The sequence below is a fragment of the Dendrobates tinctorius genome, unplaced genomic scaffold, assembly GCF_039654945.1.
Source record: "Dendrobates tinctorius isolate UK_male_01 unplaced genomic scaffold, ASM3965494v1 ptg000017l, whole genome shotgun sequence".
Taxonomy (NCBI): Eukaryota; Metazoa; Chordata; class Amphibia; order Anura; family Dendrobatidae; genus Dendrobates; species Dendrobates tinctorius.
This window is the reverse complement of record NW_027361685.1, coordinates 3,477,117-3,494,365: the sequence shown is the minus strand read 5'-3', so window position 1 is coordinate 3,494,365 and position 17,249 is coordinate 3,477,117. Positions and strand designations below refer to the sequence as shown.

The window sequence follows — 17,249 nt, the reverse complement described above, 5'->3', positions numbered from 1 at the left end:
AGCTGGGCACAATATATTGGGCACTACAATGACATTTCTGCAATTTTTGCTATAAAACTTCTACTACGAGTTTCTGGAAATCATCCATGTAGTGAAAATGGTCACAATATACACAGATGAATTCCCAGAGGGGTGTCATTTCCAAAATGGGGTCACTTCAGGGGGGATTCTGTTGTTCTGTTACTTAGCGGCTCTCCAAAGTGCCATAACAGCAGAATCCCCCCTGAAGTGATCCCATTTTGGAAATGACACCCCTCTGGGAATTCATCTATGGGTGTAGTGACCATTTACCTATCTACCTATTTTCCAATGTAATATCTGGGGTTAAAAAACATTTTCGTCGTATAAATGTACCATATTATTCGGAATATCAGACGCACTTTTTCCAAAATATTTTTTTGGGGAAATGGGGGTGTGTCTTATAGTAGGAATATACTTACAAATGATGCAGTGGCGCTCTGTGCTGCGTGGAGTGCTCCGCCAGCATTTTGTCAAAGCCCAGAGGCCCCTGCAGCTCCATTGCTGCGATGTGGTGGTCTCCAGAAAAATGGCCGCTGTGGGTGGCTCATGCTCAGATTCAGATCTCGCCCCAAGATCTCGTTGCCGAGATCTGAATCTGAGCATGCACCGCCCCCAGTTGCCATTTTTCCAGAAGCCACCACATCGCAGCAATGGAGCTGCAGAGGCCTCCGGCTTTGACAAAATGGCGCCGCCGCCCCAGCACAGAGCGCTGCCACCATCCCAGGTAGAGCGCTGCTGCACCAGCATAGAGCGCTGCTGCCGCCACCCCAGCACAGAGCACCGCTGCCGCACCAGCCTGGGATGGGATTTTCCGGAGGCTACTGCACCAGCATGGACCACCGAACAACCTTTGTGATCACTCTTGCACCTGTGCTGATCCCCCCGGTAAGCTGAATTCAGACTGTAAGACGGACCCCCATTTTGCACATTTTTCCCCCTATTTTCGTTTTGAAAATTTGGGGTGCATCTTATGGTCCGAAAACTACAGTAATTTTTTCTTCACTGCCCAATGGTATAATTTTCTATGGAACAGCTGTGGTGTCAGTATGCTCACTGCACCACTAGAAGAATTCATTCAGGGAAGTATTTGGTAAAATGCAGTCACTTTTGGGGCTTATGCTGTTCTGGCACCTCAGGGGCTCTGACAATGTGACATGTCACCCACAAACAATTCCAGCAAAATCTGCTCTCCAATATGGCGCTCACTCCCTTCCGAGCTCTGCGATGCACCCAAACAGTGGATTACCCCCACATATGGGGTGTCAGAATACTCAGGACAAATTGCAAAACAACTTTTTGGGTGCAATTTCTCCTGTTACCCTTTGGAAAAAACATTTGAGGTCGAAAAGTTAATTTTTTGTCGAAAAAATATGATTTTTTATTTTCACAACTGTATGTAACTAACTTCTGTGAAGCACTTGGGGATTCAAAGTGCCCATCACACATCTAGATAAGTTCCTTGGGGGGTTTAGTTTCCAAAATGGGGTCACTTCACTGTTTAGACACGTCATTGTCTCTGACAATGTGACGTCACCCACAAACAATTCCAATATGGCGCTCCTTCCCTTTCAAGCTCTGCCATGCGCCCAAACAGTGGTTTCCCTATTTATTTCCACGGCTCTACATTATGAACTTCTGTGAAGCACCTGTGGGTTCAAGGTGCTCAATACACATCTGGATAAGTTCCCTAAGGGGTCTAGTTTCCAAAATGGGGTCACTTGTTGGCGGTTTCCACTGTTTAGGGACATCAGGGGCTCTGCAAATGCGACATGGCAACCGCTAATTATTCCAGCATATTTTACACTAAAAAAAAATGAGAATTTGCAAAACAAAATGTATCATCCATTTTCTCCTGTTACCCTTGTGAAAGTAAAAAAAAAATTAGGTGTAAAGGAAAATTTTTGTGAAAGAAAAGTAAATGTTTATTTTTTCCTTCCACATTCCATTCATTCCTGTGAAGCACCTGAAGGGTTAATAAACTTCTTGATTGTGGTTTTGAGCACCTGGAGGGGTGCAGTTTTTAGAATGGTGTCACTTTTGGGTATTTTCTGTCATATTTACCCCCCAATCTCACTTCAAATGTGAGGTGGTCCCTAAAAAAATGGTTTTGTAAATTTTGCTATAAAAGTGAGAAATCGCTGTTTAACTTTTAACCCTTATAACTTCCTAACAAAAAAAAATTTGATATAGTTGATATAGAGGCTACTGTGCAGGCGCCGCCATCACCGGTGACATTGTGCTGGATGTAATTTTTTTCTAAGCCTCACAATAGCCACAATATTATAGGCATTATCAGCAATAATATCAATGCTATTATATGCATTATGTAATAATGGGGGCAGGTCAGTGAGGGGTCAGCGACCTGTCATAAGCCAATACAGAGGAATATGTAATCAGAGCACCACATAAAGCCCCGCCCACAGCCCCACCCACAGCCCCGCCCCAGAGCACGAGAATCTCATTACTGAAAACTACAAATACAGATTACACAACAGTAAACCAGAGTTGCCCTCATTTATGGTGGACCATTGGAGCTACTATGAATCCTGAGCAGAAGATTAGAGAAAATAATATTGCTCCCCATTTCAGGAGAGATTGTGCAGTAATCTGAATTCCTTAGGATCAAAAACAATGTAATGTATGACGTGGAGTGAATCCATGACACCAGGGCTGGAGCCAACACATCTCCTGCAGGCGGGAATAAATGTATATTACAGCCCTCAGCCACGCACAGCTTAGAGATCTATAATGGCACAGGTGGAATGTTTGTCCTGTAGATTATCACAATCCTCCTGAAGTTAGTTGGTTTTAATACAAATGGAAAAGTCAGGATAAAGGGAAACTCTGCTGCTATTGGACAGAAATTCACACTTGGCCTCACTGCACATTTACTGTTGTCGCTCATAAAAGGGAAGTTTGGCCAGAAAGACTGGACCTGGTCTTGTAGGGACCATGAGACATTCAGCAGCACAGAAGGGAGAGAAGATTCATCCGATAAGATCTCAGGGATCTAGGAAGCCAACAGCATCATCACCCTCCGCTTTCTCTTACAGGCCCAGCATAAGATTTTTCTACAAGTGATTTTCTATCTTGTCAGCACATTCTACGTACGCTGTCATTTGGCTTTATAGTTACAGATCTGGGCAGGTAACGGTCAGCGTCTCCTAATGTGATGGAGAGAATGTCTATTTCGTTTCTTTTGAGAATAAACTTGAGTTTTGTGCAAGCCTTTACTGAGAAAGGAGTAGACATGTAAGGTCAGGATCACACTACTGTGTGTGATGTGAGAAACTCGCACGAGTCTCTCGCATCAACACCCGGCACTGCCACCGATACTCAGAACCGGAGCTGTGGTTGCATGTATTTCTATGCATTTCTATGCAGCCGCAGCTCCGGTCCTGAGTACCAGCAGCGGTGCTGGATGTTGATTACGAGAGATTCGTGCGAGTTTCTCGTATCACACAAGGAAGTGTGATTCCGGCCTAACTGTGTATTCGGTGTGACTCTTTAAGTATGCACTCAGCCTATATTGGGTCAGTACAAGGAATCATATAGGTATTGCTTTAAGGGATCACCCTCACACTAATCGCAGGGTGTAGGTGGATCCTCCAGTTTGTAAGTTCTATACAAAAGGACTTTCAATGCCCAAAGTCATTTGAACAGTTTTGGGTGGAGGAGAATGTTGTAGTCTAGAGGCAAAATGGTAACATGGTAATACGGCCGGACTACACCACCGATAAAGCAGCCACAGCCGGTGACTGAGAGGAATCTGTGACTTCTCTGCATTCAGTGGTTACTACTCACCTGGGTAGTCATATGTGGGAATCTCCTCTTTACACCACTCATCACCCCTCACATATGTCTCTGTAGTATTAATATGGGTCAGATCTTCACCCTGAAACAAATATTGTAAAAGTCACCGACAGATGGAGAAGTCCCATCTATGATCAGCTCTAATCCTGCCATCTCCACCGTTCTCATTACACAAGTATAAAACATATAATACTGGTGGATAAAACAAGACTGAGCACAAGACCTTCACAGCCGTCTACACATCACAGGGGAGATCTCCTGACACCTTCTCTCCATCTACCTGATGATCCTGAGGAGCACTGGGATCTTCTTGGTTACAGTCCTGTGGAAGAAGAGGACGGGGACATCTCTCTGGTGTTGTCCTCTTACTGGATAGATCTGGAGGAAACACATACAGGGACTGAATTCATTCTCTACATACAGATAATTATAGGCCGTGTGTATTTAGTCCTGTCTATTACCTGGTGATGTGAGGGGCTGGGGAACCTCCATTATGACGTTCTTGTACAGATCTCCGTGTCCTTCTAAATACTCCCACGCCTCCATGGAGAAATAGACAGCGACATCCTGACACCTTATAGGAACCTGACACATACAGTGATACCGTCATCCCCCCGATCCCTTCATAGTGTTACTGTATAATGTCCCAGCATTCCCAGCAGTGTCACCTCTCCAGTCAGCAGCTCAATCATCTTGTAGGTGAGTTCTAGGATCTTCTGGTCATTGATGTCCTCAGGGATCAGAGGGTGAGGTGCAGGCCCCGTGATTGGGCTCAGGGGTCTTCCCCATCCCTCAGACACAGGGTCCTGACAGTGATCACTAGAGGTCTTCTTCACCACTGTGTAATCCTGGTTATGGAGAGACACAGTAATAAATCTCACTCCAGACATTTCCAGAGTCCTCACCTCTCCAGTTCTGTCCATCTGTTATTCCCATAGATAAGAATGATGTAATGTGACGTCATCAGAATCTCTCACCTCTCCAGTGAGACGGAAGAGGATCTCTAGGGTGAGGTGTAACATCCTCTCCGCCATCTTGTCTCTGTCCACATCCATCCTTGATGGGTAAATCAGGAAAATTCTCTTCTGTAGAAGATCTTCACTGAGAGGATCCGATATTGTAGAGACCTGAATGAGAAGATGATCCGATGTAACATCATAAGAATCCTGTGTAATAATACAATTACTGGAGATAATAAGGGAAACATATGAGGAGATTTATTATCTTACAGGGTTTAGTTTTCTCCCTGACATCTACTAATAAAACCTATATATTTAGGCCACAGACAACAAGCAGTTTCCTCCTCGGAGTCGGCAGCTGAACACGTTCCTCATAGACTCATCAACGTCACCATCAATTCCCATCAGAGTGAAGGAACATCGCTCCTCTATTCAGCTCTATGGATCCAGGATGAAATCCACTGCGGCCCCTGCAAGAAAAGAGCGAAGGCTGGTGAGACCCCCGAGGCCGGAGATTTCTACAGCTGCTCTGTGCGCTAGTGATGGGTAGCTCCCGAAGGAGCCGGCTCTAAGAGCCGGCTCTTTATAGTGAATCATATGAGCCGGCTCCTGGCAGGGAGCCAATTGAAATTTAAACGGCTCTTTGCCAGTTCACGTTCCACAGTCAGTCCCCTCTTGCCCCGCCCCTCCCGGCAGTAGTCACTCTGATCTTATCCAGGAGACTGAGAAAGAATGCATGCTCCTCCTGCTGCCACACATAGCACTGACTCACAGCCCTGCCCCCCTCCAATCTGTGACAAGCATTCCTTGCCCTCTTGTGATTGTTTTTAAGTTAACACACACGCTGTTATTTTGGAAATTATCAGGTTTAAAGGGGGTAGGCTCAATTCTTACCTTTCCCGGCTCCAGCGCTGCATTTTCTCTTATGCCCCTGCCTCAGGGGGCGGGGCCGGAGATGCGACAGACAGTTCTGTGCGCACGCATGACATGCGCACAGAACTCCGTGATTGGCCTCCGGGGACCGATCGCACAGCTCCGTGCTGTCACCGCCCGACCCACAACGGCACAAATTCCTTATCTAAATCCGCCTGGATGCAGATGCGACATGTGACACTGCAGTTTTGCTGCAGACTGTTTGCAGCAGACAGCCCACAGCGAACTTGCGGAGTGTGAAGGTAGCTTTAAAATGTGGCACTGATAATTAGGATCTTGTTGCTATTTTGCATGTTCATTTTGTGTTTGTTAAAGTTTTTACAGCAAATATAAAATCTGGTTATTCTGGAAACTATTCTGTTTTATGTCATAAATTGGCACATGTGTAGATTTTTACTAAAAGGTATACAATCATGGGTTAACACATACCAGAATTTGGCTTCAAATTTAAAGCCAAAGGTAATAGGAAATGAAGAGCCGTTTTCGGAGCCAAAAGAGCCGGCTCTTTTTGGTGTGCCGATCCAAAAGAGCCGGCTCACCAAAAAAACGCATTTTACCCATCACTACTGTGCGCACAGGACCTGTGATGAGGTCACAGGAGGGGCGGAGTCAGGGGTCACATGATCAGGGGCCTCAGTGTGTGCAGGACTCTGCTGTGCTGGTTGTCATGGTGCTGGATGAGGGGAAGTTTCTGTGTGGGGTTAGGAGGGGTTTACAGGGTGGATGTAGCAGAGCCGTGTGTGTACGAGGTGTACGGAGCGGAGCCGTGTGTGTACGATGTGTACCGAGCGGAGCCGTGTGTGTACGAGGTGTACGGAGCGGAGCCATGTGTGTACGAGGTGTACGGAGCGGAGTCGTGTGTGTACGAGGTGTATGGAGCGGAGCCGCGTGTGTACGAGGTGTACGGAGCGGAGCCGTGTGTATACGAGGTGTGCGGAGCGGAGCCGTGTGTGTACGAGGTGTACGGAGCGGAGCCGTGTGTGTACGATGTGTACGGAGCGGAGCCGTGTGTGTACGAGGTGTACGGAGCGGAGCCGTGTGTGTACAAGGTGTACGGAGCGGAGCCCTGTGTGTACGAGGTGTACGGAGAGGAGCCGTGTGTGTACAAGGTGTACGGAGCGGAGCTGTGTGTGTACGAGGTGTACGGAGCGGAGCCGTGTTTGTGTGGACCCCTCTGTGTACTCTCTATACCCCCATCTTCAGTCACAGACCCCTCTGTGTTTGCTGTATACACCCATATACCCCCAGCTTCGGTCGCAGACGCCTCTGTGTACACAGTATACACCCGTATACCCCCAGCTTCAGTCGCAGACCCCTGTGTATAATGTATACACCTGTATACCCCCAGCTTCAGTCTCAGAACCCTGTGTGTATGCTGTATACACCTGTATACCCCCAGCTTCGGTCACAGACCCCTGTGTTCACTGTATACACCTGTTTATCCCCAGTTTTGGTCGCAGACCCCTGTGTACACTGTATACACCCATATACCCCCAGCTTCAGTCGTAGACCCCTGTGTGTACTGTATTCACCTGTATACCCCCAGCTTCAGTCTCAGAACTCTGTGTGTATGCTGTATACACCCGTATACCCCCAGCTTCGGTCACAGACCCTTCTGTGTATGCTGTATACACCCGTATACCCCCAGCTTCGGTCGCAGATCCCTGTGTACTCTGTATACACCTGTATACCCCCAGCTTTGGTCGCAGACCCCTCTGTGTATGCTGTATACACCCGTATACCCCCAGCTTTGGTTGCAGACCTCTGTGTACACTGTATACACCCGTATACCCCCAGCTTCGGTCGCAGATCCCTGTGTACTCTGTATACACCCGTATACCCCCAGCTTCGGTCACAGACCCCTCTGTGTATGCTGTATACACCCGTATACCCCCAGCTTCGGTCACAGACCCCTCTGTGTACTCTGTATACACCCGTATACCCCCAGCTTCGGTCACAGACCCCTCTGTGTATGCTGTATACACCCGTATACCCCCAGCTTCGGTCACAGACCCTGCATCTCTCACACTGTAGAACTGACGCCGGACACACACGGTAAAACTGCGGTCGTCGGTCTCTCATCTCTCGCACTTATACTGATAACATAAGATGGAGTCAGACGAACCCTCCTACAAAACGTGAGAACAAAGTCATTACTACAGGACTGTGTGAGAAAGGGATTTATTCTACAAGAAACGCTGGGGCCACAAATGAGAATAACATAATGTCGTTCATCTTCTCTTTCACCATAGATATTGACAGTGAGGGCGACTTCCACTTTGCCGCAATGTGGATTTAGTGGCCATACATAAGTAGTTTACTAGCTTCTGAAAGCTTTCTGGAAGCTGGGAAGGCCTGGTTCCCAGTAAAAGGTTAAAAGGTTCCAGAACAACCGGTCCACCATACATCTGTGCTATCAGACGCTTCACCTTCTCCCAAAGCCCAGAAACCACCATACAAGACCACTGTCGGGATCCCTCAGATTACTCTTTCATCTGAAGGACCGATGTTCTTGGGTGTGAAGCATCATATGTCTCTAATTAAATCAGCTCCGTGGAGAAGAACTACACAGACACCAGCTGTATGGTACAACTCAGGATGCCTCCAAGACGCCTCTGGCTTATCAGTTAGGCTTCCGTCTTTTATAGTAAAGAATTTAAACATTTTACAGCCATGCGCAGTACAAATGATTTTACAACTTGTTTTAGACAAAGAAAGTCATTTAGGCGAAAAAGCAGAGGTATTTGACCTTAGTTCACAAGGGAGATGTCTGAGACATCTCCTCGAAGAACAGATAAGGTTTTAAACAAGAGAATGCAACATAGACAGAACTCAATTTAACTCCTTCAGTTCCTATCATTCCCCCCTTTGACATCTTCATTTTCCACAATCTGGAACACTGGGTCCTGCAACAACAGCGGATAGTGGCTCGTTCACCAGGTACTATCCCAGGCCGACGGGTTGCCCAAGGGAGACAGGTCTTCTACCTTCTCCATCCCCCAGATACTGAAGCCACGTCCATCATTGCAAGAGTACGCTCCTTCATGCCAGAAATGAGATGTCAATCTAGGACTCAAAGGAATAATAGTTAAATTCTTGTTGTTTACAGTCAAACTTCCTTATCTATTTCTACATCTTTTCTTGCATACAGAGATACACCAAAAAACAAGTTTCAATAGCGCATATATTACGAAGATACAAACAACAATACGTAATAGACTTAGTATAATCCCAGTTATCCAGCCTCCAATACCCTTAAACCAATTAGCTGGATTAAGAAAGGAGAATGTATCTGACCACCAACTATCCTTAGTACGATCATTGTCTTTATTGTACTGATCTCTAAGTTTTTGAACATCCTCTATTTTTGATCTTAACTTTAAACTACTGTTGGGATCTATATAATGACAGCAAGCTGGTCCGATGACTTGACACATACCTCCTTGCGCTGCAGTTAAATAATCTAATACTATGGTATGCTGATTAGTGGCTATGATGAGCTGATTTTGGACAGCAACGGTGGTGTTCAATATATCCAATATATCCCATATTTGGTCATCTAAGTAATCTGTAGCCCTGACTAATTTATCCCACATTTGAGTAATCATAGGATAAATAAAAATAGAGCTGACAATTTTATTGGCCATACTCATCTGCACTATATGTGGTCTCCCAGAGAGGCGAGGTGTATTGTCAGCAGCTCTTTTGTACAACGTGTGTTTAGGTATGCTCTGAGTATTCAACTGGTCATTCGGAATAACAAAGGTAGCTGGAGTCATACGACCCAGAGTACAAGCACCTTTTACCCCTACTGGCAACCATTTATATGCATTGTCTCCACATACCCAGTACATGTCACTAGGTAGGTCCCATAGGGCTGAATGTTGTAATACCAGTCTATGAACTAAATCTATGAACGCAGATACATTCTGAAGCATACACCAATTTGGAAGTTGTCCTAAAGGGCTACACTACCCTACATCGGGATTTCCACAGGTGGGAGTTCCTTTCTCATATCCAGATGACTCGTTGCAAGGTATATTACCTGAAATATTAAAACAAGTTTCATTATTGCCCTGGGGAAATAAATTGGAATACTCCCAGGACGTGTTATGCAACCTTCTTTCTAGCAGTATTGGTTTGAAGGCATCAGTAGAGTGGGAAGTTACATTAAAACTAACTTGTAGGCCATACATTGGAATTTGCCCCAGGTAGGTTAATCAAGTTCTATTCCTGGGTACCCAAGCCCCCCCTTATATGCCAGATATTGAAGGTATGTATTACTTCCTGAAAGGTTACCCTGCCACCAAGGGTATCCTACCCATCCCACAATAGGTATACCAACAGTTGTGTTCCATAACTTCACATTATTTGTGGCATTATTAGCAAGTGTATCAGAACAACTGGTCCAGGCAAATAATTCCTCGGGTGGCACAGGAATAACAAGGAACGGAATACTAGTGGCTGATACTGCTGAATGTGTGCAGATCCAGCAAATGATTTGACCAATCATTCAGTAATTTTTCATGATGTTGTATAAACTTATTATTCAAGGACATTGGAGAATTTAGACTATCCCACGCAGCTACCATTATTACAGATAATGCAACAAAACCAAACCAAAACATTATGCACTCTTATGCTTTGTTAACTCCTGTGGCTAGTTTGCAATGCGATGCGTGGATCCAGGTTGGTCGTCCTTCCAACTTAACAGAAGTAGGCGTTGTTAGGAGTACTTGGTAAGGTCCTTGATATCGGGGTTCAAGGGTCTTTCTGGAGTGTTTCTTGACATATACGTAATCACCAGGTTGTAGACAGTGATTCCTTCCACACTATCTGGATCTGGAATGGAAGAGAAAACTAGAGAATGCATTTGAGTTAAATGCTTTTGCAACTGGATTACATAACTTGTCAAATTATCCACATTGAGTGTTAAGACCTGTGGGTAGTACAACCCTGTGTTCGGTGGTCTTCCAAACAGTATCTCGAAGGGTGACAGTTTAGCTTTCCCCGTGGGTGTGTACCTTACTGAGAATAATGCTAATGGGAGACACTCTGGCCATGGTCTATGGGTCTGCTCCATGGTTTTCTGTATTTTCAATTTTAGTGTCCCGTTCATTCTCTCTACCTTCCCTGAACTCTGTGGGTGGTAGGGTGTATGAAATGCTTGTTCTACACCTATCATTTGCATGACATTTTGCATTACCTCAGCAGTAAAGTGTGTACCTCTGTCTGATTCAATTGTTTCAGGGACACCGAATCGTGGTACTAGTTCCATCACCAGTTTCTTTGCAGTGGCTCGAGCTGTAGCCGTTTTCACCGGGTAGGCCTCTGGCCATCCAGAGAAGAGATCTACACATACTAGGATATTTGCATACACTCCTACCTTGGTAGCTGTATGTCGTCAATCTGCCATCTCTGAAACGGGTAGAGAGGCCTAGGTGTCGCTTTCTTAGGGACTTTTACTGTTTTACCTGGGTTGTGCTGTGCACAGATGAGGCATGATTGTACAAGTTTCGCGGCTGCGCAACTGAAGCCAGGAGCGATCCAGAAGGCATCTACCATGGCACACATGTGACTTTTTGAGGTGTGATTGGGGCCATGTGCTGCTTGCGCCATGATTGGGAACAGGGACTTTGGTGGACACATTTTATCCTTATTCTCCCATACTCCATTTGAGTTCAGCTCAGCTCCCAGTCTCCCTCGGTGTACCTTCTCTGTTTGGGCAGCCTTTTGCTGGAGGGATTTCAGGACATCTAGACCCAATGTGGCTGGAATACGCTGACTCCCCGCCACCGTCCACTGCTCTCTCTAGGCCGCCTTGTGCTATTTTAGCAGCCTCGTTCGCCCTTCTATTGCCCTCTACCTCCACGGAGTCACCTTTGTGTGTGCTTTTACCTTGACAATGCCAACCTGGACTGGTAACATCAATGCCTCCATCAATTGTTTCACCAGCTCTGCATTTTTAATGGGCTTCGAATCTGTGAAAATATTAGCGACTTTACCTGCAGCGGCTCTACACGCCTCAGTGAGTGCCTTCAACTCTGCCTCCTGCGCCGACATGTGAGGAGAGAGTGGTTCCGCTCGGATTACCTCATGTGAGGATACTACTGCATATCCAGTGTAGAATCGTCCATCCTGGTGGTATCTGGGGCCATCTACAAAAAAGAAACTCAAAGTCTGCATTAGGAACAGGTTTTTCATGAATGTGTGCAAACCCAACTGTCTCCTGACTCATCAGTTCTATGCAGACATGTTCATGCGTCATGTCAAAGTATCCTTCCTCACTTGCCAATACGGTCACCAATTCCGCCTTTTCTGAATCCACAGGCAGGAGGGTGGCTGGATTCAGAACGTTACATCTTTTGAGGAGTGACATACTCAGGAATTAGTAGAGCACACTCAAGTCGGAGCTGTCTGGCCATAGACAGATGTTTTGGTTGAACTTGTAGGAATATGGCATGGATGTCATGTGGGGAATAGATTGTCAAAAGAAACGTCAGTGTCATCTCACATGCCTTCCCTATTACGTCTCCACTTTTTTCCTTGTGCTCCAGCATACATGACAGGTCGTTTTATTGTCCTTGTTTGCTCAATTTCTTTAGCTACCTTAAGGAGGTCTTTCGGATCTACATGTCTCCATTCAGGTCTGGCTGTCTGTACTGCGTCTCGTAAGTCTTTGTTCATACCGTCAATGAGTGCATTCACCAGTATTCTAACATCAAGTGGGTTTATGCAAATGTACCCCATGTCTGCCCATTTCAGCTGTAACCGTCCAAGGTATATCTCTACTCTCTCTCCTCTTTGCTGTGTCACATTAGTCAGGAGTACAGACTGCTCTGATTGTTCCACTGCAGCCCATTGTCTTAGTGACTCACAGTACGTCTCCCCAGATCGTGCAGATTTATCATCCATGCCCCAAGCCTGATTCTTTGTCACATCTGTGTGTGTCTTAATTATATGATCTAGTGCGTCACCTGCCTTTAAACTCATCAACCTCTCTAGGTCTGCCCAGGTACACTTATATGTCTGCTGTACTTCCTTTATGTGTCTGTAAAACGGGAATGGTTGGTCTTCAGGGGAAGGCAGCTGCTTCAGCAAAGCTAGCTGGTCAGAGGGGCTCCAGGGATAATACACCTGTATCTTTCTTATTCTAGTCACACTTCTAGGTCCTGCTGGGGTTGGCCGTCTGATGTCTACTGTCAGCTTACTCCTCAAGGGCCAATGTCCCCACTACCCACTATCCACACTATTATGTCAGCTTCTTATGATCTTGTCTGGATAGGATTTAGTGCAATTCTCTTAGGTCAGTAGCACAGGTCACACAAGTAGCTATTCAGTCTGGGTTTGTCTGAGTCTGACCACAGTGTTTACAAGTCCATCTGTTTTGTCTGGGTCTCTGGTTACACTTTGTCAATCAAACATTCATAATACACCTTCCACACTGCTGCACATTCTCAAGCATCATTTATTCACTTGCTATTTTCTTCCCTTGTCTGTGCCTTTTTGTACATCCAAACATTCACACTCTGGTATTTTTGCCTTTTTCAATATTTGTCCCACTTGTTTTACTGCTTCCTTCCTTCTCTGTCTTTTGTAATTTGACACAATTTGCTATACAAATCAATCACACAACTAGAAGCAGGTTCAAACACATTAATGACCAAGCAATCACTTACAATTCCCTTCTAAATTAGGCACCATATCTTACTTTTAACTTCCAATCTTCAATTAAGTACTGTTGCTTTAAAATGCACAAATCTTTCAGCGTGTACCTTACGGATAGAATTACAGAGAATTTTGAGCACAGCTCACACTCAGCAGAGATAAGAGCGAAGGTAGAAGAAAAACTACGCAGCGGTATCATTCCCCCCTCCCATCAGAATGCAGCGTCGTCCTTCACAGAATTCTGTAGTTCTTTAGACTTATCAAAATCAATTTCTACAAAGAAACTCAAAATCACGGGATTTCACTGTAAGGGCAGATAACTGTATAATGAGATTAACCATGCCTTGCCCTTTTTCTGGCCAAATGCATTCAGGAAACTTTACAATGTAATGCCACATATAACACGAACTATATCATTACTCAATTCATTCAGTCTCAGATGTAGATTTGAAATATCTATAACGCATCTGTCCGGGATTCCACCACAACTAGAAAGGTCACAAATCTCTTGACACAAAAATGATGTGTGATGATTCATTCATACGTGCTCATTCACTGATTTTTTTTTTTTTTTTTTATACTCAATTACTCATCTCTCATCTTATTCAGAGGTTCTCATAGACATATATACAAGGATTCACACAGCCTGCCTATCTTGCACTTTGGATTTGATTAATACTTTTTCCAGGTTCTTTGCTGCACTACTTCCATATCTATCCTCAATTATATCACATAACCGGTTTCCTTCTTCAGGTGTCTTTCCCTGACTGTTCCCCATCTTATCTTTTATTCTTATCCTGTCTCTCTTGTTGTCTTCCTGTTAGTCCCCTGCCTTAGGTGGTGTATTGGGTAAGCTCAAGACTAGGCTCTACTATACCTCGTTACCTTCTTCCTAAGGTGCTAACAGGCTAAATGGAGTGTCTGTTCCTCGGTGTACTACGTGTTTCGTGTACTTATATGCTATGTAGCATCCGAACAGAAATACTCCCACAACACACAGGATTGTAAACAAAGTATCCATCTACTGGGGTTCTTCAGTCATATCCTGTCACAGGCTCATTTCACGGTCCTGTGCTCATTCGGTCACACTCTTATCTGTCACAAGGTTTATTCGTAAAGGGTGTTGATTTAAGCTTAGGCGGTGACCTCCCCGAAAGGACGCTGTCACATGACCCAGTTAGGCAATATCACCACTCTTTGAACGAATACCTACTGTGCAGCTTATTTGTCTACTTTCCACAACCTTTCAAATCAAAGTAGCCATTCAACAACCTCCTCTATTCCTAGTGCGGAACCGTCTATTGTGAAAAACTTGTCCGTCCGGGCTGCGCAGTATGAACTGTTCACCCAGCCTTATATTCCGTAATGTCAGACCTCTCCCATTTTGATTTGCATCAGCTCTTTTTCTAAAAATAGCTGTGCACACACAGAACCTACAGTAACCTCTCATTCGAGCAGAAATTACATATGCGTGTCACACCCGATTTCCTCAGAGTTCTTATATGGACCTGATTTTACGGCCCCCTCCTCTACTAGATTCCCCTTTATACGGACCTTAGTTATAATGATAGATTATGAAGAGCAGAGAAGAGAAAAATTGATCTCTTACCTGGCCAGGTGTTTAGGTCTGCTGTTCACAATTTCATCAGTAACTGGAGTGGTCTGTAGATCGGGTAGTCTTGGAGAGGTGCCTATATCAGGTCCCTGTTTCGGGCGCCAGGAAACTGTCGGGATCCCTCAGATTACTCTTTCATCTGAAGGACCGATGTTCTTGGGTGTGAAGCATCATATGTCTCTAATTAAATCAGCTCCGTGGAGAAGAACTACACAGACACCAGCTGTATGGTACAACTCAGGATGCCTCCAAGACGCCTCTGGCTTATCAGTTAGGCTTCCGTCTTTTATAGTAAAGAATTTAAACATTTTACAGACATGCGCAGTACAAATGATTTTACAACTTGTTTTAGACAAAGAAAGTCATTTAGGCGAAAAAGCAGAGGTATTTGACCTTAGTTCACAAGGGAGATGTCTGAGACATCTCCTCGAAGAACAGATAAGGTTTTAAACAAGAGAATGCAACATAGACAGAACTCAATTTAACTCCTTCAGTTCCTATCACCACCAAATATGTCTCATGTCACCAGATATTCCACAGCCCCTAAAACAGTCTCCCGAGATTTTAGGAAAAATGCTGTGAATTTTTTCCGGTACATAATAAACTCTGTACAATAGTTTTAAGGAGGTCTCCACAAGGGAAGTCTGGTGACTACCTCATGATAGGGTGTCACAGCTACGATACCATTCATCAATTGACTGTTCAAACCCCAAATCCTCCTCCCACTGTAACATATACTTCAATTTTTTATCATCTTTTGGAGAATTTATAGCATAGTAGATCAATGAGATCGTTCCCCTGCCCAAAGGGTCATTTAGACATTAATTTTCAAAACTCATTGCCCTGAGAGTAGTACTGCTCGGGAGGATCTGCTTTGCAAAGTGGGAGATCTGGTTCAGTCGCATTACCTCCCTAACTGGAGGGTCAAATTTTTGAACAAATTCCTGTCTGTCAAGTAAGATATTAAATGGGGAACACAAATGTTTAAGTATATGAATACCTTTCAGCTTCCACCAAGAAAACATTAGTGGCTCAAGACCTGGCAGGAACATGGGGTTTTGTAATATAGCTGTCAGGGGAGAAGGGCTTGATTGTAAGTTATATTTAAATCGGACTTTCCTCCAAAGAAGCAACGAGTGGACTGTAAAAGGAGCCACATTCATTGACCCCCGTGGAAGTCGGTCTGTGGTCCACATTAGGCCTGATAAAGAGAATGGTTTGGAGAGAAATGATTCCAGAATAACCCATCTCGGACTATTGGGATATGAACACGCACTTATTAATGGAGCAATCTGTGCCGACTTGTAATAAAGTGTAAAATTAGGGAGGGATAAACCCCCTTCTTTTCTGTGACGGAACATAAGTTTTTGCACAATTCTGGGTTGTTTTCCGAGCCAAAGAAACTTAGACATCATATAGTGTAAATGAGTGAACGTTCTGGCTGGTACCATAATTGGGAGGGACCTAAATAGATGTAAGAAGCGAGGCAGTGACACCATTTTTAATGCATGTATTCTGCCGAGCCAGGATAACTTTGAGGAAGCCCATCTATCCAGGTCCCTCTGGAAGTTTTGGATCAGTGGAGTGTAATTCCACCTAAACAGAGGTGACCTGTTGGCTGTTAAGTTGATACCCAGATATGTTAGATAATGTTCTTTGTGTATAAACCCAAAATGGGAGGCTATATTAGTTTGCTCTGTCTTAGGAAAATTTACAAATAATGCTTCGGATTTATCAATGTTAATCTTTAACCCTGAGATCTTCTCAAATTCGTGAAGGAGGGAAAACAAGTGAGGGAGTGTAGTGTGGGGACTTATTAATGTTAGCAGGAGATCATCCGCAAAGAGGCTGACTTTATATTGGTCTCCCATATTCTCAGGGCCCAGGATATTCTGATCTCTCCTTATTGCTTCCACAATGGGTTCCATTGTAACTGCAAAAAGAGCCGGAGATAGAGGACAGCCCTGCCTGGTACCCTCTGAATATTAATTGGAGGGGGATGTGGTGATGGGGGTTTTATATAAGCGATAGGGCTATCATATAACAATTGGAGGCACTTTATAAGTTTAGGGGAGAATCCGACTTCCGATAGAACCGTAAAGAGGTATGTCCAGGACGCCGAATCGGAAGCCCTCTCAATATCTAATGCAAGCAGGAGAAGTCGCTTTCGCTGTAGGTTAGTTGTATGAATAATATTTAACGCTCTCCTTATATTATCTGGGGCCTGTCACACTGGTATA

The 17,249-nt window shown here is 44.7% G+C and overlaps 1 protein-coding gene across 1 annotated transcript in view; it reads right to left on the bottom strand.

Annotated features, from left to right (window-relative positions):
• LOC141082388 (uncharacterized) overlaps positions 1-5,521 on the bottom strand; it is a 31,661-nt gene extending 26,140 nt beyond the window's left edge. Inside the window, exons 1-6 of the mRNA XM_073566327.1 lie at positions 5,064-5,521; positions 4,812-4,961; positions 4,503-4,682; positions 4,296-4,419; positions 4,115-4,212; positions 3,826-3,916 (exon numbers count right to left, since the gene is read on the bottom strand). Coding sequence (XP_073422428.1) covers positions 3,826-3,916; positions 4,115-4,212; positions 4,296-4,419; positions 4,503-4,682; positions 4,812-4,961; positions 5,064-5,087 — 667 coding nt within the window. The 5' untranslated portion in view covers positions 5,088-5,521. The remainder of the gene's footprint in view (positions 1-3,825; positions 3,917-4,114; positions 4,213-4,295; positions 4,420-4,502; positions 4,683-4,811; positions 4,962-5,063) is intronic.
• Positions 5,522-17,249: the final 11,728 nt, after the last annotated feature.